General features: G+C 52.2%; 1 protein-coding gene across 1 annotated transcript; it reads left to right on the top strand.

Annotated features, from left to right (window-relative positions):
* Positions 1-6,627: 6,627 nt before the first annotated feature.
* Positions 6,628-8,163, top strand: KCNA10 (potassium voltage-gated channel subfamily A member 10). The gene has a single exon (XM_027624574.1). It carries the CDS (start codon positions 6,628-6,630, stop codon positions 8,161-8,163), a length of 1,536 nt encoding a protein of 511 aa, XP_027480375.1.
* Positions 8,164-24,648: the final 16,485 nt, after the last annotated feature.

The following is a 24,648-nucleotide window of genomic DNA, read 5'->3' as shown; positions in this document are numbered from 1 at the left end:
GGACACTGCTCCTGGCTTCAAGCTCTACCCATCTGATGCCTCCAAGGCTGCCATGTCTACCCCCTACCTTCTACTCAGGAAGGCTGGGAGGGCTGGGTGCTGGGATACCTCCCCACAGGAATAGGAGGCAGCTGAGCCAGCATGTCCATCTTACTATTTCCAGCTGGAGAAACTGAGGCTTTTGAAGGGTAGGGCAACGACATCCTTACCACTGATGAGGTGGAGAGGAAGAGAATCAAACTTCTCTGGGGCGGTGGGGGGGACCCGGACTGAGGCTGGGCCCATGGTTCAGGATAAGTGGATGTCATGGGGCACAGACTGGGGGCAGGGCAGAGACCAGGAAGAGGAGGGCGAGAGAGCCAGCCTGGAGGGAGAATCAGCAAGACCCAGGTCTGGCTGGTGAAGAGGGGAAGGAGGGGGTGCACGGAGGGACCAGGCACTGCTTCCAGCAGGACGACACCGCCCTCTTCTGACCAGCCAAGAGTAGAGCAGAGGCTGGCCTCCCTGACCCCACCTTCCTCCCTGTCCCCTCGTGCACCCAGCAGCAGACAGTGGGAGCCCTTGTGCCAGGCCCGCCTGCCTGCCTCCGCATCCCCCCACCTGCTGCCCCCCCCCGGTGACATCTGAGCCCCCCTCTGCGCAGCTCTGCCTTCCCTGTCCCTGGGGCTCTCTGGACCCTGCCTCGCAGCGCACACAGTTTTCTTTACGTGACGACTTCTTTCAGCTGTTCTCTGACTCAGAGAGATGGCAGCCTCACCTGAATGTGTAGGACGGGTTGGGGTTGCTAAGCGACCCAGGGGGACTGATGGGGAAAGGCCATGGGGGTGGCTCAGGACACGGACTGCTCTCATCCTTCTGTGACCTTGAGGAGCCCAGGCCACAGCCCGGCTCCCCCACACACATCTGCTCTGGGAGAGGCACAGGACTGAGCCCCCACGAGGCCCTGCCTGCAGGAGGCGTCCAGCCTGGTCAGGGAGGAGCCCATCAGCACCACAAACCCCATCCGCAAACAGGGTACAAGCAGGTGCGAGGAGCACAGGGAAGCCGCTGGGGTCACTGTGATCTACACCAGGGGACCAAGGAAGGCTTCGGGGCGGGTGGGGGGCAGAAGGGTGCGGCAGGGTAAGATCCGACCCCTTTAGAGGGGAAGAAAGCAGAGTTCACAGAGGCGGTGATTTGCCCAAGGCCACCTGCCTGGTGAGTGCAGAGCTGAGATTCAGACCCAGGCCTGCCTGGCTCTGGGGGAAGGGGACTGAGTAAAGGTTGGAAGGAAGGTGTAAGAAGCACTGGGCCAGGCTGCCCCCACATACAAAGGTGCCGAGGGACCCAAAGATGACAAAGCTTGTGGATCAAATAATGGTGTGCCAAAACCTTGTCTAGGGACTTCTCGGGAGGGCCAGAGTACTGTCACCTGGCCTCCTTAGGGAGAACTTACCCATCAGGTGAAGACAGAAGTGAGGCACGCAGATGGAAGGAGCTGTGCAGAGTGGCCTGCAGGGAGGAAGCACATGTTCGGGGGGCGGGGGGGGGTGGTGGGAGGGGCTGCTCTAACCTAACCACCATCTTGGCACCATGCCAGGCAAGCACAGAGATGATGAGCAGAAGTAGACATTGTAGAAGACTCTTGAGTTGCAACAATCACTTCAGCTACGGGTGAGAGCTCACCCCTGAGTTCTGGTCATTCTATGCAAGGCTTCGAATGCCGGGCAGATGAAAACATGTGAAACTCAGAGAGAGCCGCCATGAACCCCGCAGTCTGCAAACAGAGCAGGCCCCAGGACCCTGCCCAGCGTGATGAGAGCTGGCCCACAGAGCCCCCTGCCCCGCAGCTCCCCCCTCACCCACTCAGAAGGTCCGTCTCCTCCCAGGGGCCTTGTGTGGGGTGGAAGAGGGAGGCCCCGGGGGCAGAACCAGCTCCCATCTTGGCTCCCATGAAATGGTCATCACACGGCCTACTGAAAGCAGAGAGACACCTCAGCCAAGAAGCAGATATTTCCCAGCACAACCCCGCACTTCTCTCCTACCACCAAATGGGCAGAATGGCCAGCACAGAGCTGAAGGGAGCCGGCCTGCTGGGGCCAGGGGCTGCCTTGAAGTTGCCCATACTTCTGAGAGAGGGCGGCCTCCCCACTGTCGGCTCTGCAAGGGTGCAGCCTCCCAGCCGGCCCCTGGGGGCCACACTCTGCCCTGGCTCTCGGGTGCATTCACTCTTTCTAAACAATTTGCGGGGGACTGTTGCAGCATGAGTGGGCATGGTCCAGCACCGTAGTCAGCGCTACGGAAGAGGAATCCCCCCCTTCCACATGATCCATTCACTTTTACAAAGCCTCCTATCGCCTTTGGTCCTTATCAAAACCTAGAACAATCCCCGGCAGACTATGCATTTTATTTCCTGGGGTTTTCGGTTTGAAATTTTTTGTTTTTGTTTTTGCTTATTTGCCTTTTTTTTAACATATATATTGAGATGAATGGATGCATACTAGATTAAAACTGTGCGGCTTGATGGGTTTAGACATATGTATACACCTGTGAAACCAACATCATAACCAAGATAAACATCACCATCACCCCTAAAAGAGTTTCCTTGGCCCTTTGGCCATCCCTCCTTCCCCCTCCCTGCCCCCAGCCCCAGGCAACTGCTGATCTGCTTTCTGACACTCTAGGTTAGTTAGCAGCTTCTAGAATTTTGTATAATTGGAATTATTCCTTATGTACCCTTTTTTATCGGGCTTCTTCGACTCAGCATATTTTCCTATTACTGATGGAAAAAATGGAGCCTTGATGAGGAAACACAAGTAGTCAGCAATCATAGAACAGCAGAAGCATTGCAGGTGTCCTGGCTCTGAGCCTAGTATGCTCTCTGCAACACTTCGTTCACTCATCACTCACTCATTCATTCACCAGAGAGTAATTGGGCGCCTGGGTGGGCTAAGCCCTGGAGCCAAGAGTTAGAATCATAATGGTGCACAAAGCAGGCACAGTCCCTACCCTCATGAGATTGCACTTCATTCATTCGTTCACTCATGCAGTCATTCATCCACCTCCTTAACAAATATTCACTGCACATCCATAGAAAACTCTGTTTGAACTTGGCACTGCCCCACCACCTCCTACACCACTCTGATGCTCATTAACCATCTTCCTATCTGCCACTTTGAGCTGGACAGTGGGATGATGCAGGCAGAGATCATCAGAGGTGAGTTCTGTCCTCCAGGACCATCTAGAGCAGAAGGAAAAGCTCTAAGATACTACCCTGTACTGTGAAAGCTTACGAGATTGCTTAAGAGCTAAGGCTGATCCTGCAGAAGGTGGCATTCCAAACTGAGTGCAAATGTGAGTGATCCAGGCGGGGAGGCCAGGAGCTCAGGGAAGATGGGGGACTCTCCAAGCTGGACTGGCCAGAGTAGGCTCCTCAGACAGGACGGGACCTGAGCAGTCCCCTGATTAGCAGGGAGAAGTAGGAAAGACAGAGAGAAGGGAAGATGTACCAGGCAGGAGCAAAACAGTGACAAAGATGTAGTGGCAAGGACGGGGAAGAGCTGATCAGGAGGACAGTGAGCTGAGAATTCCTCCTCGGGAAGTAGGAGGCCACAAAAACATGCATTCTGCCCACAAGTACGTTACATTGCCTTTCTGTGTGGAGCAGAGGGGAGGGGGTAGCAGAGACGGTAATCACTGACATTTTTGTAGTAATTTACAATTTACAAAGTGCCCTCACTGTAATTATCTTATTTACTCAGTATAATCTTTGAGGTAGGAATTACCATTATTTTTCCCATTTTACAGATCAGAAAATGGAGGCTCATAAAAACCCAATGATTTGCTCAAAAATAAACAGCTCCTAAGTGTTGGGGCAGAGCTTCAAACAAGGACTCTTGTCCCCAAGACCAGTCCTCCTTTCCCTATGTCTATAATTATCAACATTTAAATGGGGCCCATGGAGCATGCTTCTATAGACCACGTATAGAATACGTTATTTGAATGTGGCATTGTCCCGCCACTTCCCACCCCACCTGACCCTCTTCCGCCACCTTCCTGTCTGCCACTATGAGCTGGGGATGGATGTGACAAAGAGGAGATCAGGAGGAGGGAGAAGGGAAATGGCTTGGCTTCCAGGAGAAGAAGTTGGTTATTTGGCCAAGGAAGCTCTCCCTAGTCCCCACATACCTTTCTTATTCTGGCTCCAGAGAAGGCTCCTAATAAGGGCCCACTCTAGTCATTCAGAAGTGGTTCCCTGGCCCTTGCCCCAGAGGTCCTGGATGGCACCCCTTCCTCTCAGCCTGGAGAAAGTGGGATGCAGTTCACCCCAAGAAGGAGATAAGCAGGAGCACCCCCAGGGCCAGGGCCTCAAAGGGGAAAATACAGCTCCGATGTCACAAGATGGGTGCAGAGCGGAGTCCAGGTCCCACATCTACGTGGCAGCCAAGTGCCCCAGGACAAGCCTCCTAATTCATCACATGGGTCACTGTGAAGGAAGAGCTAACGTTTATCCAGGGCTTACCATTTGCAGAGCCAGGACTCCAACTCACATCGACTGGTTCCCATCTCAGAGGTCCTAACCACTTCTCCATCCTGCCTTCAACTACCCTACTGCTCACCAGGGGCCAGCACCTGTCACTGAGGGCCAGCATCTGACATGCCCCGTGGGGGGCACATCCTCCCCCGCTCCACAGCCAAGGAAGTGGCAGCTTAGTGAAATCAGGTGGCTTGCAAAGGCCACACACTCCTAAGAGGTAGGGCAAGGGCTCAACCAGCCCCGACCACCCAGACCTGACCTCCGCTCCTGAACTGAGGAAAGAGCGCATGGGACCGACGGGCCTCCAAGCGCCCCCACTTCCATGTCCCTGGCCCACAGCTCCCCACAAGGCCTCAGCTTCCACTCAGGGGTCCCACAGTCTAGCAGGAGAGGCCCTGGTCCGGGAAGCAGGCTCAGCTTGACCTCGGTACCACTAGTGAGACCTTGGGAAGGACACTTGGCCCTTGTGACTTGGCTTCCCTATCTGTAAAACGAAAATAACATTTTCCAACCTCACGCGATTATTGTCATTCAATGAGACACACAAATGTGGAACCACTTCAAAAAGACTACAACACTGTACACCACAAGGTATCCTTATACGTGAAACTCCAAGGTCATGACCACCAGATTTTACCTCTGTCCCACCCACACCCCCAGCCTTCCTGGCCTCAGTGTTCTTAGGTTGAAACTGAAGCTTGAGTGGCCCTAAGGAAGGAAAATTAGTCTGTGTTTGTGGATATCCAAGCCCACTGGGTGCACTCTCCTGAACCCTGCCCCCAATTCACACACACTCTACCTACTCCTTACCTGCCTAAAATGACTTTTAAAAATGGAATCATTCTTGGGGCACCTGAGTGCCTCAGTCGGTTAAGTGTCTGACTCTTGATTTCGGCTCAGGTCATGATCTCAGGGTCATGGGATTGAGCCCCACATTGGGCTCCACCCTCAGCAGGGAGTCTGCTTGAGATCCTCTCTCTCCCTCTGCCCCTCCCCCCTCTCTCTTTCTCTCAAATAAATAAATAAATCTTTTTTAAAAATTTATAAATAAATAAATAAGAAGTCATTCCCCACAAACATCTTAGACATATGCCAAAAAAATTACCAATGGCTGTTGTCTTCTAAAATCCTTATTACGTGAAGAATTTGGCAAAAACAATAGCTATGATTTAATGATCTTTCCACCAGATATAGCATTTTACATACGCTATCCCATTTGATGTCGCCTCCAAACAACCCTGGCAGTTACTTGCAGAGGAGGGCCCAGGCCCAAATGGCTGGCACGCACTACCACAGAGGGTCTGTCGGTTGGCCGTCCACCTCTGCCCTCTTGCTCTCCCTCCCAACAGAATCAGCTGGGTTCTTGCCTCCACCCCACCTCACCACTTGGCTCAAGAGCAATGGCGGAGGTGATGAGAAGTGTTTGCACCCTAAGAGAAAGAAGCTGGCTGAGGGGACATGGGAAAGTATGGGGAGAACTGAGGGACTTCATCCAAATACAAAATTACCTGCTTTTTTTAAAAATTTTTTTAAGATTATGTATTTATTTGTCAGAGAGAGAGAGCGAGCACAAGCAGGGGGAGCTGCAGGCAGAGGGAGAAGCAGGCTCCCCGCTGAGCAAGGAGCCCGATGTCGGACTCAATCCCAGGACCCTGGGATCATGACCCGAGCCAAAGGCAGATGCCTAACCCACTGGGCCACCCACTGGGCCACCCAGGCGTCCCAAATTACCTGCTTTGTTATTAAGAAACATTAACTTCCTCTTTCATTATGGCCCCTCTCTGCTGTTGTGTAAGGGGACCCTGTTTTGCTGGAGGAATAGTTGTCCTCTCAGCCAGGCTCCTTCTTCGCGATCTCCTCTAGTGATTAGTGGAGGCAAGCTCAGGGGGTGCAAGTGGCTTTTGAGGGAAGAATGGTGCCCAAGCAGCCACAAGGTTCCTTCCCCAGCTAAAAGTAAGTCATTTTTTGACCCGTTAGTATATCTCACCTCAATGATCCAGAGCCCACTGTAGCCCATCCTGGCTCCTGCATGATGACCTTCCTCTTCTCCACAGTTCGTGGAAGGCCAGGAAGACTGAGGGTCTTCATGCTGCTTTCCTGACTCCCCTAGGATGGATGTGTGTGGCTGGAAAGAAATGGAGGTTGCTCTGGTCAATTTTGATAACTCAGATGAAATCCAGGAAGAGCCAGGCTATGCCACAGACTTTGACCCAACCAACCCAAAAGGCCGGCCTGGGAGCAGCCCCTTCTCCAACTGGAAGATCCTCATTGGTGACAGCACCAACCATGAGACGGCCTTCTCCAAGCTCCCGGGAGACTATGTCGATTCCCCTGGGCCTGAGCCAGTGGTCCTGAATGAAGGAAACCAGCGGGTGATCATCAACATTGCTGGGCTGAGATTTGAGACCCAGCTCAGAACCCTCAATCAGTTCCCTGAGACCCTCCTGGGAGACTGGGAGAAAAGGATGCAGTTCTTTGATTCCATGAGAAATGAGTATTTCTTTGACAGGAACCGGCCCAGTTTTGATGGAATCCTGTATTATTACCAATCAGGTGGGAAAATCCGGCGCCCTGCCAACGTCCCCATCGACGTCTTTGCTGATGAAATCTCCTTCTATGAACTGGGAAGCGAGGCCATGGACCAGTTCCGGGAGGATGAAGGCTTCATCAAAGACCCTGAAACACTGCTCCCCACCAATGACTTCCACCGGCAGTTCTGGCTGCTCTTCGAGTACCCAGAGAGCTCCAGTGCTGCCCGGGGCGTGGCCGTGGTCTCTGTGCTGGTTGTGGTCATCTCCATCACCATCTTCTGCCTGGAAACACTACCGGAGTTCCGGGAGGAGAGGGAACTGAAGGTGGTGAGAGACCCCAGCCTCAACACAAGCAAGTCAGTCCTCTCCCACACCATGTTCACTGACCCTTTCTTCATGGTCGAGTCCACCTGCATCGTGTGGTTCACCTTCGAACTGGTGCTCCGGTTTGTGGCCTGCCCCAGCAAGACCGACTTCTTCAGGAACATCATGAACATCATCGATATCATCTCCATCATCCCCTACTTTGCAACCCTCATCACGGAGCTGGTCCAGGAGACAGAGCCCAGCACCCAACAGAACATGTCCTTGGCCATCCTAAGGATCATCCGGCTGGTGCGGGTCTTCCGCATCTTCAAGCTCTCCCGGCACTCCAAGGGGCTGCAGATCCTGGGCCAGACACTGAAGGCTTCCATGCAGGAGCTGGGGCTGCTTATCTTCTTCCTCTTCATTGGGGTCATCCTCTTTTCTAGTGCCATCTACTTTGCCGAGGTGGATGAGCCAGAGTCCCATTTCTCTAGCATTCCTGATGGCTTCTGGTGGGCAGTAGTCACCATGACAACTGTGGGCTATGGTGACATGTGCCCAACCACCCCTGGGGGGAAGATTGTGGGCACTCTGTGCGCCATCGCGGGGGTCCTCACCATTGCCCTCCCTGTGCCTGTCATCGTCTCCAACTTTAACTACTTCTACCATCGGGAGACTGAGAATGAGGAGAAGCAAAACATCCCAGGTGAAATTGACAAAATCCTCAACAGTGTGGGCTCAAAAATGGGCAGCACAGACTCTCTTAGTAAGACCAACCGTGCCTGCTCCACAGAGAGGTCCAGGAAGTGACCTGTCCAGGGCTACTTGCTCCCTGAGTCTCCCTGTCTGTGTTTCTTTGTCTCTCTCTGTTTTTCTCTGTGTGTCTCTCTGTCTCTCCCCTTCTCTCTCTCTGTCTCTGTCCCCACGCCCACAGCTTCTCTCTCCCCCTCCCCTCCCTGCCTCTAGCTCTCTGTTTTTCCAGAGTGGAGTTTATCCTTTGTGAACAGCAGGCCATCTTGGACTGCAAGCTGTTTGAATAAACCCGTACTTCTGCTGCTTTTTCTAAGCTGTTTTCTCTCAACCAATGATCAGATCAAGATTTCATTCTCCTTTCCTGTGAGGGGTACTTCTGGTCCTTGCTGCTTGCCTATGGTCCCCAAGATCAGCAGTACTGGCATTACCTGGGAGCAAGGAAATGCAGAATCTGAGCCCACCACAGACCTACTGAATCAGAATTCTCATTTTAACAGGATCCTAAGTGATTCATTTCTACATTAAAGATGAAGAAGCACTGGCTTTGGTCTTCCCAAGAGGAGGCATATTAAAAGGCCGGGGAATGTTGTGAGCAATGAGTAAGAGCTGCAGGTTGTTTAATAATAATATCTTACACTTGTGTCACGTTGCATAAATTTTCCAAACCACTTTCACCAACAGTATCTCACTGCATCTCAAAATAACCAATAGAACAGATTTGGTTATTATTCTTACATTGTAGATGAACAAACCCAAGGACAGCGACTTACCCAGAAACAGTGACACAGTCGATGCTGGAACCCACACCTACCTACTGGTCTAGTGCTCTTTCTGGTTGTGGATGCTCTGGAATTAGAGGGAGAGGGATGCAAGGGCTCTGTCATTCAGAGGATTCAGGCAGCAAACCTCTGGGCAAGAACACTCTTTCCTAGGGGCTCCCGCATCTCCATGCATCCTGGGAAGACAGAGCCTGCCTGGCCCCTTGTTCCTCAGTCCTTTCCTTGGGCAGTGGGCAAGCAGAAACACTCTCAGGTGCTTTTTACCGGGCCCATCTCTGTGAGTTTATGCACAGGCTGGTGATCCTGAGTGTGGGAAGTGTGTGCACCAGGGCCTCAGAGCACTGCCTCAGGAAAATAGACCTGTCCACCTGCCTCGAGGTTCAGCTCCTACTGAGTCATGAGGAATTGACTAGTAGCCTGTACGGGCACCTTGGCAGGGAGCAGCAGGGCCCTAAGACATGTGCCCAGATTCTAGGCCCGCCCAAGGAGGGTGGTTGTGGCAGGCTCACCTGAGAAACTGCCCTCTTGGGAGTGGGTCCTGCTCAGCCCACTACACTCCCAGGATGAGGGGGTAGAGTTGGAATTCCCCAAAAGGCAGAGAAAGAAGATTTTACTCCGTTCCCCCCAACCCACCCCCACTCATCCCCTCAAGGAAGGAGGCCTGTGCCTTCCTCTGGCCCGGTACCGAAGTCTGGCCATACCTCAAAGGTGAGTCAGTGTCAGAACTCTGGGCCTCTGGGCCGCAGGTCACTGCCCAGCTCCACTTCACACAGCCCAAACCACACAATCCACAACACCCAATCCTGGAACACAGCCAGCTCCACACAACCCTGCAAGACACAGAGCTACAGCCACAGATCCCGCCACACATCTTCCACTCCATGACAGCCTAACAAATGCACCCATGTGAGAGAAAGCTGCTTCTCTTCCTTCTTGTTGTCCTGAGTGCATGTCCTAAGAAGCTGGACTCAGTTATCTTTAAGGCCCCTTCCTGCTCTAAAAACCCCAATCTCCTTCTTATACTTTAGCCTCAAGCTCTCACTTAGCACGGACTCACATAGAGCCTGGGCTTTACATAAGACATTACTGCCCTAAGACCTGGGCAAGCAGGACTCCTCTCCCAGGCCTGAGCCTCAGGGTTCTAGGCCTTGGAGTGCCTTCCTCACAATTTTCTAAGTTCCTTTCTAATTGCTCTCCTTCAGGCCACTTTCCAATTCCCTACCCATCCCTCATGCCCAAGCACGTGGGGTTGACCAGATGTCCCAAGGCACTCCTAGATTCATACATGTGGGATCATGCTGAAGCTCTACACTGGGTTCCAGTTGCAGGATGGTGGCCTGGTGAGCAGATTGCTCCCACTGGCTGGTGTGGCATTTCTTTTACAGTATCACACAAGCTTAGGTGCCAGAAAGGTGATGGCACTCTGATTTGGGATGATACAAATTCTCATAGACACTGAGTGCTTGCAAAAATTCTTTCTCCAGGATCCCAAGCATCCTTGGAGTGGTTTTTTTTTTTAATGCATTTTTTAAAATATTTTATTTATTTATTTAATTGACAGGGGGAGAGAGAGAGAGAGAGAGACAGCGAGAGAGGGAACACAAGCAGGGGGAGTGGGAGAGGGAGAAGCAGGCCTCCGGCTAGCAGGGAACCTGATGCGGGGCTTGATCCCAGGACCCTGGGATCATAATCTGAGCTGAAGGCAGTCGCCCAACCAACTGAGCCACCCAGGCGCCCCCCTTGGAGTGGTTTTGACAAAAGAGTCCACATGCCCACATTCTGCCTTCTGGGAGCCACATGATCACAATTCTTTACAGCAAAACCTCTCCCCACAGATGGGTGAGACCGTTTGCCCTTCACATCAGCCACCCGAGGTAAACATTATTCCCCTCATTTTGTCACATGTTTGTCACCAGTTCAGAGAGGTTCATGGGCACACGGCCAGGAAGCAGTAGAGAGGAATTTAAATTTAGGTCTCTTTGATGCCAAAATGTATCCTACCATGCTGCCTGTTAACCAAAACAGCTTCCTGTGAGCAGAGATATTTGGGGCTGTGGTCATACAGATGGTCTTGGCACATTTTTGAGAGCAGCGAGGCTGGTTCTCCCGAGGCCCTGCTTTCTTTTTCTCTCTGACTCTATATCCAGAGCCAGGTACTGGCCTCACACCTTCGCATGCTGCAAACAGGGTGGGATGAAAAAAAACCCCAGCGCAGGTTGGGCCAGTGCCCCTAGAGGCCAAAATAGAGTCCCAGAGCCTGCAGCCCCAGCCTTGCTCTTCCTGGGGTCCAGCCAGAAAGGGTGTAGACTAGCAGGACAGAAGGGAGCCACTCTGTTTCTTTAGCCAATGTGGTTACCCCTAGAGGGTTAGGAGGCCTGCCCATCAGTTCTGACTCCCAGGAAGCAGGTCCAGACCTCTAGGCTGGTGCCAGGAATAGGGCTACACTAGCAAGCCCTCCATTCCCCATTCCACTGCTGCCAACGGGGCTGGAGTCATAGTCCCCGATGCTGAGTCCCCAGCACTGAGTCATCTATTTCTTCCCGAGCCACCCAGGGAGATGAGCTATGGGGCCCTCTCTCCATCCATCTGCCCAGCCTCCTGTTTGCAATGAGATCTGCTGTCTATAGAAGAGCACCCAAGGTGACTCACTGACAAAGGGGAAGAAGAGTCAGGGCAGACAAGACAGCACTGCCCAGGGGGTCAAGTGTGAAAGGCGTTCTCACTACCATCAAGGAGGGAAGGACTTATCAGCAGCCAGACCCAGACAAGTCCAGAGAGGAACAGAGCAAGGTCTGAGGCTTCCTTCAGTGAGTTCCTATTTACTGAGTGCCTACTGTGTGGCCCACATTTTATAGCCACTGAGTAAAGACACAGAAAGAAGGGAAAGGTGCCTTTTAATGTTCACAGTAAAAATACGCAAATAATGTAAGAGAAAAAACAAACAAACAAAGAAAAACTCTCTTCAGAGGGGCTATAGGCTTCCAAATCTTGCGTTTTCTTTTCCACATCATGCCGGCTGTCTTTGCAAAGAGCAGTGCAAGTCAGGAGTCATTGTTGCATTCATTCATTCTCTTTAAAAAGTGCTTTATAAGCCAGACAGGCTCTCATAAACTTCAGTGTTTTGAGTGGAAAGCTCTTTAGACTTGGAATCAAAGGACCTGGCTGAATTTGTACTAATGGTAGGACTCGGGCCTCAGTGGGCCTCAATGGGTCTCAGTTTCTTTATGTGGAAGATGGAGATTAAAATAAAATAAAGTAAAATAAAGTAAAATAAAATAAAATAAATAAAAACAACCTCTGACCTCACAGCAAAGGTGGCAGGATTCTTTCCACTCGACGGCAGGGAGCAGGACCTGAATCCTCCCAGCCACCCTCACTCACCCAACCTGGCCAACGGGAATGCCTCAGGACCTCCGCAGGCCACCAAAGTGGCTGCTCAAGACCTGCCCTCTGTTAGAGATGGCCCCTGTGACTCCCTGCTTCTTTGCCTGTCATACGCATACTCACCCTCTTTGAGCTTACTTCCAAATCTGAAAAATGGGCAGAATGGCACCCGCCTCCCCAGGCTGTGGGGAGGAAGCCGGAATGGGGTGTGACTACAGGTGATTATGGCTGGAAAGCACCACATGAGTGAAAGGAATGATTGCTCTTTAAAAACTGTCATTTCCCGGGCACCTGGGTGGTTCAATGGGTTAAGCGTCTGCCTTCGGCTCAGGTCATAATCCCAGGGTCCTGGGTTCCAGTCTCCACCGGGCTCCCTACTCAGCGGGGAGCCTGCTTCTCCCTCTCCCTCTGCCTGCCGCTCCCCCTGCTTCTGTGAACTCTCTCTCTCTCTGTCAAATAAATAAATAAAATCTGTAAAAAAATAATAAATAAAAGCTATCATTTTGGACCAATCAATTAACACTGCCTGGAATAAGGACAGAACTCACCTTGGCAATCTGCATCAGATCGTGACCCTAAGCGGAAGGCCACCGATTTCAAAGACAGTATAAAAATAGAATTAACTGATGTGGGAAAGGAAAAGGGGTATGAACCGGATAAGATCATGTTCAACAAGCAACTACCTGTTCAGGCGGCTTTGCATACATGTCATTTCATCTGGAACAGCCTCCAGCCACTGTGAGGTCGATATCATTTCATAGGTATCGGAGCAAGGAGCACAAAATCAGGGTGATCAGACGTAGATGGCACTCCAGTCGTCCCAACCCTCACCTTCTTGACCAAAGACCCAATTCGCTTCACCCCCACGCAAACCAGAGGTGGTAACTCCATCACCTGGGCCGGCAGCATTCCCTACAGCTCTGGGACATCAGAGAGGCTGAGGTTGGAGCCACCACTCACTGCACTGGCCTCACCTGGTCCGTGCCACCCAAGCAGAGGCCACACAGAGGAGCTCAGTCACTCTCTAAGAAGGAAGGCTCTGCAGGAGCCCTGGGAGAGACCCCGGGCGTGAACCTGCCCATGCAATGTGGCCCAGAGCGACAGCCACCCCAGACGCTGCTCACCCATGAGGCTCCCTGCCCTCTCGCTCAGCCCTGGTGGCCCTACCCAGCCCCCACTCTGCTGGGGACGCAGTCCCTCACTCACCACCTGCTCCGTACTCCCAAGGGTGCACACGCTCGTGCAGGAATATGTTCCAGCCGGCCACTTTCCATGGCAGGCGCCAGAAATCCAACTCAAACGGAAACAAGAGAGAAAACTTTATCAGCTCCCATGATGGAGAAATTCAGGATGAGAACAGATTGTAGCTGAGTCTGGGGACTCAAACACTGCCACCTTCAGAGCTCAAGTCCCTCCTGTCCATTGCCTTTCTCTGCTTCCCTCTGCTGGATGGCTGTCACGGCTCTCGAGGCAGACGTTCTCTGTGGCGCAGGGAGTGTGGCAGCCCCCAGGTCACGGCCTTATCATCGTTCAACCAAAAACAAACAAATATACATATATATATAATCACCTTTGCATCTAATTATTATTGATAATTCCTCACAAAAATGTCAGATCCAAAAGGTAGAGATTTGGGTCTGTCCAGTCCCACTACTATATTCCCAGGGCCTATCATAGCACGTAGCAGGTGTTCAGTAAATATTTATTGAATTAACAAATGGTCCCTTCAATCTCTCCCTCCCAATTACCCTAAAGAGATCAAACTAAGCCACTCTCTCGGCCTGGTGAGGTTTTGTTCTCCTTCACCCCTACCCTCTCCCTCTCCTCACCTCTACCCTCTCCTTACTCCTTAATGAGGAGTGACTGCAGGTGACCCTTGAAGCATTTAGGGAGGGGGCTCTGGGGCCGGGGGGGCAGCTGGAAAGGGGCACAGGGGAAGCCTGGCCTGGAGCACGCTCCCATCCGGGAGCGAGAAAGCTCCCTGCCTCCTCCCCCCGCCCCCAGGGGGCGCTGCTCTGCCTGGCGGATGGGATTAAAGGAGGCCAAGGGGACTCAGAATCCCTCTCTGAAGGCCTGGCTTTGAAGGTTGTAGACCCCTTTGCAGCTTTCCAGGGCAACACCTGAGCTCCAGAAGGCCACCCTTCTCAAGCATCCTGGCAGTCCAGCCTCCCGGGGCTGTTTGAACTCGTCTCCTCCCCCTGCCTAGGCCCTCAGCAGGCCCCTCTCCCTGGAAGTCCTGTTCAGATCACCTCACAGCAGCAGCCCACCCACCAGTGACAAGGCCCACCTTCCCCCTCCTCCCTTTCTCTTAGGTCCCGGGGGGACTCGGGGGTGGGGGGGACTGGGGGGAGGACAGGAGGGAAGGGGACACCCAAGGTGCCCCTTGCCCCTCTCAACAGCTGATTCCAGCCTCCTAAAAAATAAAATGCATTCCCCCTGTAGAGTGGAGCCTCCAAAGGCCCTTTGAAGTGAGAGGAATAAAGCCACCCTGGTCTCCCCCAGAGACCACAGTGTCTACCCAGCTGAATCCTAGAGACTGGAGAACGTTTGCCCTCAAAGGCGCAGATGAAAAGGCACGGGGCGGGGGGGGGGGGGGGGGTGGTGGAGAGAAGGGGGTGGCAGGGACTTGGGGGGATGGGTAAAAGGAAGATCAGACAAGCTTTTGTTAGTGCCTCTCAGGGGGAGCAGAGGCAAAAAAGCTGCCCGTGAAATGTCACCGGATAATGAATGCTATTTTACTCCCACGGCTGAGGTGCCAGTCAGATGCACACCAAGGGAATGGCAGCGACCCTCATTAGGAATTTGGGCTGGATCTCCTGCTCTTCTGAGCCCGAGGGGCCATGGCTGAGCCCCCTCCTTCCCACCACCACCTTCTTGTTCTACCGCCAACAGAAATAATAAATATAAATAGAGCAGGAAAAAAAAAAACAGAAATAATAAAAAACACCAAGCTCCCAAGGTAATTGTGAGAATCGTGTAAGATAATACATTAAGTTCCTTAGCAAAGGTAAAACGTGTTGAAGGTCAGGTAGAGATAGATGGAGCCAAGGATAAAAACTCCCTCAGGGCTTGGAAACCCTGCAAGGGCCATGGCTGTGCCTTTTTCATGTGATAAGCCCAGCCCAGCATCTGGTGCAAAATAGATGCTGGACAAATGAAAGGAAGGAAGGGGGAAGAGAAACAAGGGAACAAGTTACCTGGAGACTTTGGGCTGAAGTAACTTCTTGGCACAGAATTTTCCGTGCAGGCCTGAATTCTCGATTTTTTCTGAGATCCCAAGCAGCAGAAGGTAAGGAGTAGTCATCTTATTCCCGATTCACTTTCTTGGGGGCATAGACAGCGTGCTCATTCTTTCCTCAAACATTCTCCAAGTTCCAGCTGTGGGCCGGATGCCCAAACTGGCTCTGGGGTTACAGAACTGACCAAGATTGGTGTCTGCCCTTGGGGAAGAGAAATGGCCTCTCTGTGAATCAGAGCTCTCCCCATGAATGGGGAGCAAGCCGCCCCTCCTGCTCCCTGGCTCATCCACACTGGAGGGAAAGCGGCCCCATGTTCTAGCCAGTCCTGGGACAAAGCCCACAGAACTGAGGGAGTAATTAAAGCTCAGTTTCCCCACCATGTTCAGCCCCATTGGGAAGCGTGTTACCACATTCAACTGGGAAAGAATCTGAAGCCCTGGGGCAGGGAGCGGGGGTCCTACCAGTGCTGGACACAAATTCTGGTCTGGGCGGGAGCTCTTGCAGAGGGAGAAAGATGGTCCCTTCCGGTCCTGAAGAACAAAGTACAGTGATGCTTCCTTTTGAGTGGGGAAAGGAAAAACAGGGTTTCCATTTCCCAGGACAGCATCATCTGCCTCATCTTGGAGACAGTGGGGACCTCACTGCAAGGGATAGAAAAGGAGGCAGGGCCTGTGGCTCTCTCGCTCTTCTTTGGGACAACAGAGGGGCACAGACGGGAAGAGAAGGTTTGTGGTCTGGGAGCTAGGGGGCTGGAGGGGGGCACGTGAGGGGTGCTGAAGTCCAGCATGTTGGAAACAGAAGCGGCTTTTTTAAAAAGCTTCAGTGAGTAGGAAGAGCAATGGGCTGCAGCCTTCCCTTTGATGTTGGATAAAGGAGGAAAAAGAGGGGAAAGACTAAAGATTAAAAATAGTTACTTGGAGAGGAAAGAGGTGTTCAGATATCTTGAGGCTTGTTATGATTTTCTCTGAAGCATCATCTGTAAGTGAAATGCTCAAGTTCAACGGTTTTAATAATAGGTGGGTGTTTTTTTTTTTTTTTAATGGAAATTAGGTGTGGATCACTTGCTAAGGAAGCACAAAGCAGGTATCACCGTGTTGAATTTGGAGAGTCCGTATGTGGAAGGAGCCCTGGTTCTACAGCCCTGGGTTCAGATCCCAGTTTTGCTGTGTGACTATGACCAACTTACTCAAACTCTCTGTGACCCAATCCTTTCAACTGTAAATTGGGGCTCTTTGTGACTATTAGAGATGTCAAGAGACTCAAATAAGATGTCATCTATAAATTCCCTTTCATAGAAGAGGCACTAAATAAATGGATGTCTCCCCTCATGTGGGATCTCCAAAAATTGTTCAAAATGTAAGTAAGGCCCTTGTTGCCACTTGGTTGCAGCACACCTGAATTCAGGATGGGACAGTAAGTACCAGGAATCACTGTGGGCCCCTAAGAGAGTCTCACACTTTCCTGCAAAGTAGGAATGTCCACCTCCAAGCTTCCCTGGATACTTCTCTGTGTTCTCAGAATCCCCTCCAATCCCAGGATTAATGACAGCAGTAACCAATGCTGTGGGGTTTATTAAATCATTCCGGTTGTGTTTTTATCTCCTTTGAACTTCACGAGAACCCTGTGAGGTATTCAGGAGGGTTTTGGCATTTGTCCCACTTTGGAGGTGGTAAAACAGAAATTCTGACAAATTCAGTGACTTGCCCAGTCTCACCATCTAGTCATTGGTGGAGCAGAGCCCTGAGCCTGCGGGCTCTCCCTGATACCGCGGCTGTCTCCCGTGAGCGATTCTGGCCAACACAGCTTATCAGTAACTGAGCATCTGCTCTGAGAGAAAATGGGGCCTCTCCCTTCGTGGGGAACTGGCCTTTCCCGGGGGTCAGATGTTTACTCTGCGTCTTCTGGTGAGTTTTATTGCATTACTATGCTAGGCTGCCATAGTGAAGGACCGCGGGCCGTGTGGCTCAAACAACAGAAATGGATTGTCTCGTAGTTCTGGAGGCTAGAATTCCCAAGTCACAGTGTCGGCAGGTTGGTTCCTTGGTGTAAAGATGCCCTTCTTCCCTCCAATTTCTTTACATCATCTCCCCTTCAAGTCTGTTTCTTTGTCCACATTTCCCCCTTTTTATAAGGACACCAGTCATATTGGATTAGGCTCACCTTAATGACTTCATTTTATTTTATTTTTAAAGATTTTATTTATTTATTTATTTATTTATTTATTTATTTATTTATTTATTTATTTGAGAGAGAGAGAGAGCGAGAGAGAGAGTGCACAGGCAGGGGGAGGAGCAGAGGGAGAGGGAGAAGCAGGCTCCCCTCTGACAAGGAGCCCGATGCGGGACTCGATCCCAGGGCCCTGGGATCATGACCTGAGCTGAAGGCGGCCGCTTAATGACTGAGCCACCCAGGTGCCCCCTAGTGATTTCATTTTAACTCAGTTACCTCTGTAAGGACCTTATCTCCAGATAAGATCACATTCTGAGATACTGAGAGTTAGGACCCCAACATATCTTTTCGGGGGTGGGGTGGGGGGACAATTCAATCCATAAAGATTATCATCTCCCCTTTGCAAATGAAGAAAACAGTTCAGAGAGGTTAAGTCCCATGGCCAAAGTCACACAGCTAGGAAAAGAGATAGCCACTGGCACGGATACCAGAGGCCACGTGGTCACCCACAACACCGTGTCCTTGGCTCAGTGGCTAGGCCTCCATGGAGCCCCCCGCTTGCCATGCGCACAAAGGGCACTGGGCTGCAGAGTTGCCCCTCGTGGCTGGGTCAAGGATTAGAGAGGGGAAGGGGAGAGAAGGGGTCCCCTCCCTCCCCGCTGCTGCCTCCTCAGGCCAGCGGGGGGGAGTGAACAGGAGAGGGGAAGATGTGTCAGGCAAGGAGTGGGTGCGAAGGGGAGGAGGGGAGGCAGCCAGCCCGGGAGGGGAGGCTGAGGGTACCAGGCAAGTCCCCAGAGGGCAGGCCCCACCCCCCCTTCCCCAGCTCCCCAGGCTGGTTGGTGTGCCACCATCTCAGCGGAAAGCCTATGCAGGTTCTGGAAACAGCTCCCACTCACGACTTGTAAAATGAAGTTGTTTTTACTCAGATGCTTGAGTCATGTTTTGGAGTTTCTTAACGGCCTGGTTCCTGCCTTGCAGTCCCAGTAGAGGAGCCCTGAAGTCAAAAATTAACTCCACACACTATACACCACTGGCCTTGCTCGCACACGTCGTCCCTGAAGTCCTTTCCCAGGGACACGCAAGAGCATTTGGGCCTGTGGGAGCTGTAAGAAGGGCCGTGGGACAGAGCAGGGAGGCAGAACAGGCAGCCCAGCACCAAAGGCGGTTTCCAGCAAGATGACACCCACCGGCTGCCCTCCCTCTGCTGGGAGCACAGGTGCCCCAAGCTCGCCGACCGCCCCCTCCATGTCTGCCCCCCTTACCCAGGAAGCAAAACTCCGCAAGCACACTCTGCAAGAGCAGATGCTTCCCGTTTAGGCATCACTGGGTTCCTTTGCCAGGGTTGTGTCCTGTTTGCTCCGGAGAGTGGAGAGACCCATGCCCTGCGCTGGCTGCAAGGCCCAGCAGGGCAGTCAGCCACCAGCCAAGGGATCGGAAGAATTCAATAAATAATACAGGAAGTTGCTTAGCAAACAGTAAAAGGTCCTTGCAAAGTAGGGTGCAGGAGGATGGTGACAGGTTCATGCTCAACGGACATGTGAAAGGTGGGTAAGATCTAGAATGAAAACTCACCAGTGAGTTGCAAACGCTTCCAGAGCCATGGCTGTGCCCTTTTAACGTTACCATCCCCACACGGCGTCTGGTGCACAGCAGATGCTCCACAAATGAAAGAAGGAAAAGAGTAAGAGAAAGAAAGAGGGATGTCGCAAAGAGCAGATCATGTCCCTTGAAAAACAACAGTGTAAATTACATTCATCGCATGCCATGCCCTGTTCTAAGATGCTTCGTGTAAATGAGTCAGCTTTAAGGCTCAGGACCCGCTATGAGGTAGGACGTGTCATGAGCCCACCTTATACACGAGGCGGTGCCGTCATCACCTGCCCGAGATGCTCCAGCCAGCAAGTGGCCAAGCAGGACTGGAAGCCAGGGCCTCGGCGGTAGGTATCAATGCTTCTACTGTGCCCCCAAACCACCTGTCCTCACACAGGGCTGTTTCAGGAGAGCCAGGATGACTGAGCCCAGGAGGCAGCCAGAGCCAGCGGGTCCCCTCCTCCCTCCTCCACACCTCCCCCCATACAGGACAACTCCCCTGATAGCCTGACCATTTTGTGCTGTTGTCATTGCTAGAAAGCTGTGGGAAGAGGCATCCTCCCTCCAATTTTGCCTAGTGCTAACCCCATCCAAAAATGAGAAGCTAAATCTATCCAGTTTTTTCTCCTCTGTGGTCAGCTCAGTGCCACAAGCTTGAAAACACTTTGAACCACCTCTGTTCCTTCCCCCGTGAGAGATACTCTTTACCTATTTCTTGTTTTTAAGATTTTGGTCATTTATTTTAAGAGACAGAGAGAGAGAGAGCAAGGGGAGGGGCAGAGGGAGCAGGGGAGGGAGAATCCCAAGTAGATTCCATGCTGAGCGCAGGGCTCGACATGGGGCTCCATCTCATGACCCTAGGATCATGACCTGAGCAAAAACCAAGAGTCAGTCAAAAACCAGGCACCTTATTTCTGCCTTTTGAAATCCTACCCATCTCTCAAGACATTCCAAATACTCATTCCTCCATGAAGCTTGCTCCGACCTCACCTTGCCTATCCCATGTGTCCTGTCCCCCTCCACTGGGAGCCCCTGGAGGGCGGGGTCTCGTCTGGCTCATCTCCAGAGGCTCAGAACCCTGACACCATGTGCCTGGCATGGAGTAGGTGTTCAGGTGTATTCACTAAATTAAAAGTGTAATGATAGGGGCGCCTGGTTGGCTTAGTTGGTTAAGCGTCTGCCTTCGGCTCGGGTCATGATCTCAGGGTCCTGGGATCGAGCCCCACATTGGGCTCCCTGATCCACGGGAGGCCTGCTTCTCCCTCTCCCACTCCCCCTGCTTGTGTTCCCTCTCTTGCTGTCTCTTTCTCTGTCAAATAAATAAATAAAATCTTTAAGGAAAAAAAAGTGTAATGATACTGCAAGTCCTTAGTGTTGAATACCACTTTATAGTGTACATTAGCTATCTATGGCTGTGTAACAAATTGCCCCCCCCCATTTAGCAATTTAAAACACGTATTTATTGTCTCATGGTTTCTGTGGGTCAGGAGTCCAGCCTCAGCTCGGTCGGGTCCACTGGCTCCCAGTTTGTCATGCAGCTGAACAAGGTGTCAGTTGGGGCTGCAGTGACCTTAAGGCTCAAAAGGGGATGGGTCCGCTCTCAGCTCCCTCAAGTGACCATCAGCAGGAGCCATTGGACTGAGGGGGGCAGTTCCCCTCTGGCTGTTGGCTGGAAGCCACCGTCTGTTCCTTGCCATCTGAATCTCTTCATAGGCAGGTCACGACAGGGCAGCTTGCTTCCTCCGAGTGAGCAAGTGAGAGTGTTGCTCGTCTTTGCAAAACAATCTTGGAAGGTATAGTCCATCGCTTTGGGTTTTCTGTTTGCAACACTAACTCCAGCCCACACTCCAGGGCAGGGCTTACACAAGCGATTGAATCCATGGAGGCAGGGGTTACTGGGAGCCATTTTGGGAGGCCGTCAACCACACAGAAAAAAGCATTTCATAAGACAGTATTTGCCAAAGTGGAGCTGGTCCAGAGGAGGGGATGGTCAGAATGAGAAGAGCATATGGGGGAAGGGCTGTGAGTCTTTTCACCACATGAAAATATAAGGTCTCCCACAACGGCTCAATTCCTGGACCAGTGTGACTGCCCAGTTTCCTGCCAGAGGTATGGCTGTCTCAAGGTGCAACTGTGTTTCTGGTCCCTGGACTCCTGCTGTTGAATGCTCCCTAGCCTGCTCACATTACCTTAATAACAATAGCATCCCCGTGTAGCATAGCCCTTTGTACAAAACACTCTTACATTCATTTCCTCACTTTCCTTATTTCTGTCCTCAGCAGGTAAGTTCTTATATTCCCATTTTACAGCTGAAGAAACTGAGGCCTGCAAAAGTCAAGATCACAGAGCCTAATGAATGGCAGGGTCAGAGCTGAACCCTGTCTGACAGCCTCCAATTTATCTCAACTTTTAAAAACTTGCTTCTATATCAAGACAGTCCCACCTCTAAGTGAAAGAAGTTCTATACAATTTTAGCCTACCGTGAGTACAAGGCCCTTCTATTTATTTCCCCAAAACTTAGTGTCAAGGCAGTGCCATCTTCCCTAGACTCTTGGCCTCAGTGACCACATGCTCCCTGGCCACTTGAAATCAAGTCCAGCCCCCAGAGGGGCCCAAGCATCAACCCTGGGACCTCAAAGGGACCTCCAGTCCTCAGCAATTCCAAGTTTTGGAGATGGCTTGTCCCTTCCCTTCCTCCACACTGGTGCCCTTTCCCCAAAATATTCTCCCTCCCGTCATATAAACAATTCTCAGTAAAGAAGACAGCAAGGCTTGGTAGGCTGAGTGGCATTTGGGATTTGGGTGGACAAGTATCTGGCTATGACATCTTAGCCCTCGGCTCTCTGAGTTTTCATAAGGAGATCATCCTGCTGTAGTTTGGGGTGCCAATGTCAGGGGTACTAGATGGTATTCCAATGAGCTTGTCCTACAAAAACCATAGAGAAAAGTCAACCCCAGAGGAAAAGGGCAAGATGTGCTCTGAGGGAGGTGGACTCTTGATCAGTTATCCAAGGAGGACGGTCTTGGGCAGGTAGAGGGGGAGCCCCCACATCTACTAGAACCTCCCTCTCTTGGATCTGGACCTCACCGAGGGGAACTCGATATGCACTTCAGAGTGAGGGCAATAGGATGACGTGGGAGGCAGAATAATGGCCCCCCAAAGATGTCCATATCCTAATCCCTGAAACCTTTGAATACGTTACCTTAACATAGCAAAAACGGCTTTGCAGATGTGACTAAGGATCTCAAGGTGGTGAGATTATCCTGGATTATGTGGATGGGCCCAATGTAATCACAAGGGCCCTTACAAGAGGGAGGCAGAAGATGTGGGGTTCTGGAGGGTCTGGAGATGTGCCAATGGAAGCAGAGGTCAGAGTGATGAGGCCGCCAGCCAAGGAACGCTGGCAGCCCATGGATGCTGGAAGAGGCAACAACATTAATTGCTCCCTAGAACGCCCCAAAAGAAGGCAGTCCTGCTGACACCTCAATTTTAGCCCACTGACTTCCAACCTGCAGAACTATGAGATCATACATTTGCGCTGTTTCAAGCCACTAAGTTTGTGCTAATTCAATGCCACAGCAATCATACCCATTAAAAAGAAATCGGCCAGGAGACAGAATGGGTCCACAGCACAGCTCTGAACCCCAGCCATCTAGGGACATGTTGCTCTGGTTTACTCCCCTCTGAGTCACCCAGAGCCTGTGCGCTGTAGTCATGCACCCACACTGGGGCCAGAGAGTTCAAGGGAGCAGCCCCTTCAGGGGGTCAAGTGGTGATGGCATTGGTGATTACCAGAGACACCCCCCCCAACCTCCCGAAGAAGAGGTGACTCGCCTGGGAGGTCCAACCTCTGCTGTCCGGTGAGAGAGCCTCTGGAAATGCCCACCCTGGAGGATCAGGTCTTATTTCATCAAGGAAAGCTTTTGGGGTCCCCCTTCCCTGACATCCCCTATAGTGAAGCCTGCTGTAAGAGTCCTCAGCTCCAGGACCCTACACACAGGGGGCTGCCCACCAACAGACCTAAGGAGATAGCCAAAGTTGCCAAATCCTCAAGGGAAAGTCGTGGGGAGGCTGCCCCTCTCCGCTCTGCCGGGTCCAGCTTTGGCCCAGAAGCTGGGCTGAGCCTCTGTCGCCCGCCCCACAGCCTGCAGCAACTCCCCTTCCTCGCTCTCCCTGTAGGTCACAGCTCTCGGCCGCCCTCTGGCTTCAGCTCTCAGACCCCCCAACAAACCCTGTCGCGATAATAAAGGTCATATCGCATCTGGGGGCCCTCTGGAGGTGTCCAAAAGCTGTCGAAGTCCAGGTGGCTGGTCTGGAGCAGCAGAGCAGGGGGCGTGGGTCCGAGGGCTGCCTGAAAAAGGGACAGGCTTCCATGAGCCAACATAGCGCATGCCTGGGGGCCCCCCAACTGGGGACAGTTTCCAGGTGACAGGCCTGCCCCCCTTTCCTCCACTCAGATCCCTGCCCCACATCAGGGGCTCAGAAGCACAGACTGAACGGGGGCCATACCTTCTAGACTAGAAACTGGGACACTCATTGGCGTAAGAAACAATCTGGCAGATGGAGTCTGATTTCAGAATTACCAGCCTTTTTTAGGACACTGCAATCAATGGAGAGAACAATAAGACAAAATCTCACCACGATGAAGCTCCCAATAGCTCTCATCCCTGCAAAACTCTCTGAGGACAAAGGTTATGTTTCACTCACCACTGGGACGCAAAGATCTTAGTGTTAGACATTTTATAAATCTGCGATGGGAGAGAAAGGCAGAAGGCACTTTGACAAGGCCCAGGCCCATGTCCAGGGGATCAGTCCCAGACCTCAGGCCTGGCCCCCCAGCTGTATGGGAAAGACCGGAGTCCCCCATGTCACCCTCTTGCGTCCCTCTGCTCAGGTTCTTCCGGTGGGACAAGTGACTCTCCAGTGTTCCTCTGCCCTAGCTTGGGGACTCATGCTGAACCCCACCTGGAATCCGTACCCCTCAGAATGAGCTGGGGGGTTTTGAGCGGTCAGGGCAGCTGCAGCCCTGGGAGAGGGGCTGCTTTGGGGGCCGATGGAGCAGGACTGATGAGCAGCAGGGCAGCGTGGAGGTGACAGGCACAGTGGGGGAGGGGAGGACACCCTCCCAGGATGCCACTTGTAATAGATGGAACTGTCCCTCCAAACTCGATATGCTGAAGCCCAGTCCCCAGTGGGACTACATTTGGAGACGGGCCTTTAAAGAGACAGCTAAGGTTAAGTGAGGTCATAAGGGTGGGGCCCTGATCCAAGACGACTGGTGTCCTTACAAGAAGAGGAAGAGACGTGGGGGTGGGGGGGTGTGCACAGAAGGCAGCCCTCTGAAGCCACGGAGCGAGGCCTCAGGAGAAACCAACCCCAC

This window comes from Zalophus californianus, chromosome 4, assembly GCF_009762305.2.
Source record: "Zalophus californianus isolate mZalCal1 chromosome 4, mZalCal1.pri.v2, whole genome shotgun sequence".
Classification (NCBI taxonomy): Eukaryota; Metazoa; Chordata; class Mammalia; order Carnivora; family Otariidae; genus Zalophus; species Zalophus californianus.
The sequence above is the reverse complement of the archived record's forward strand: the minus strand, read 5'-3'. Positions and strand labels throughout refer to the sequence as shown.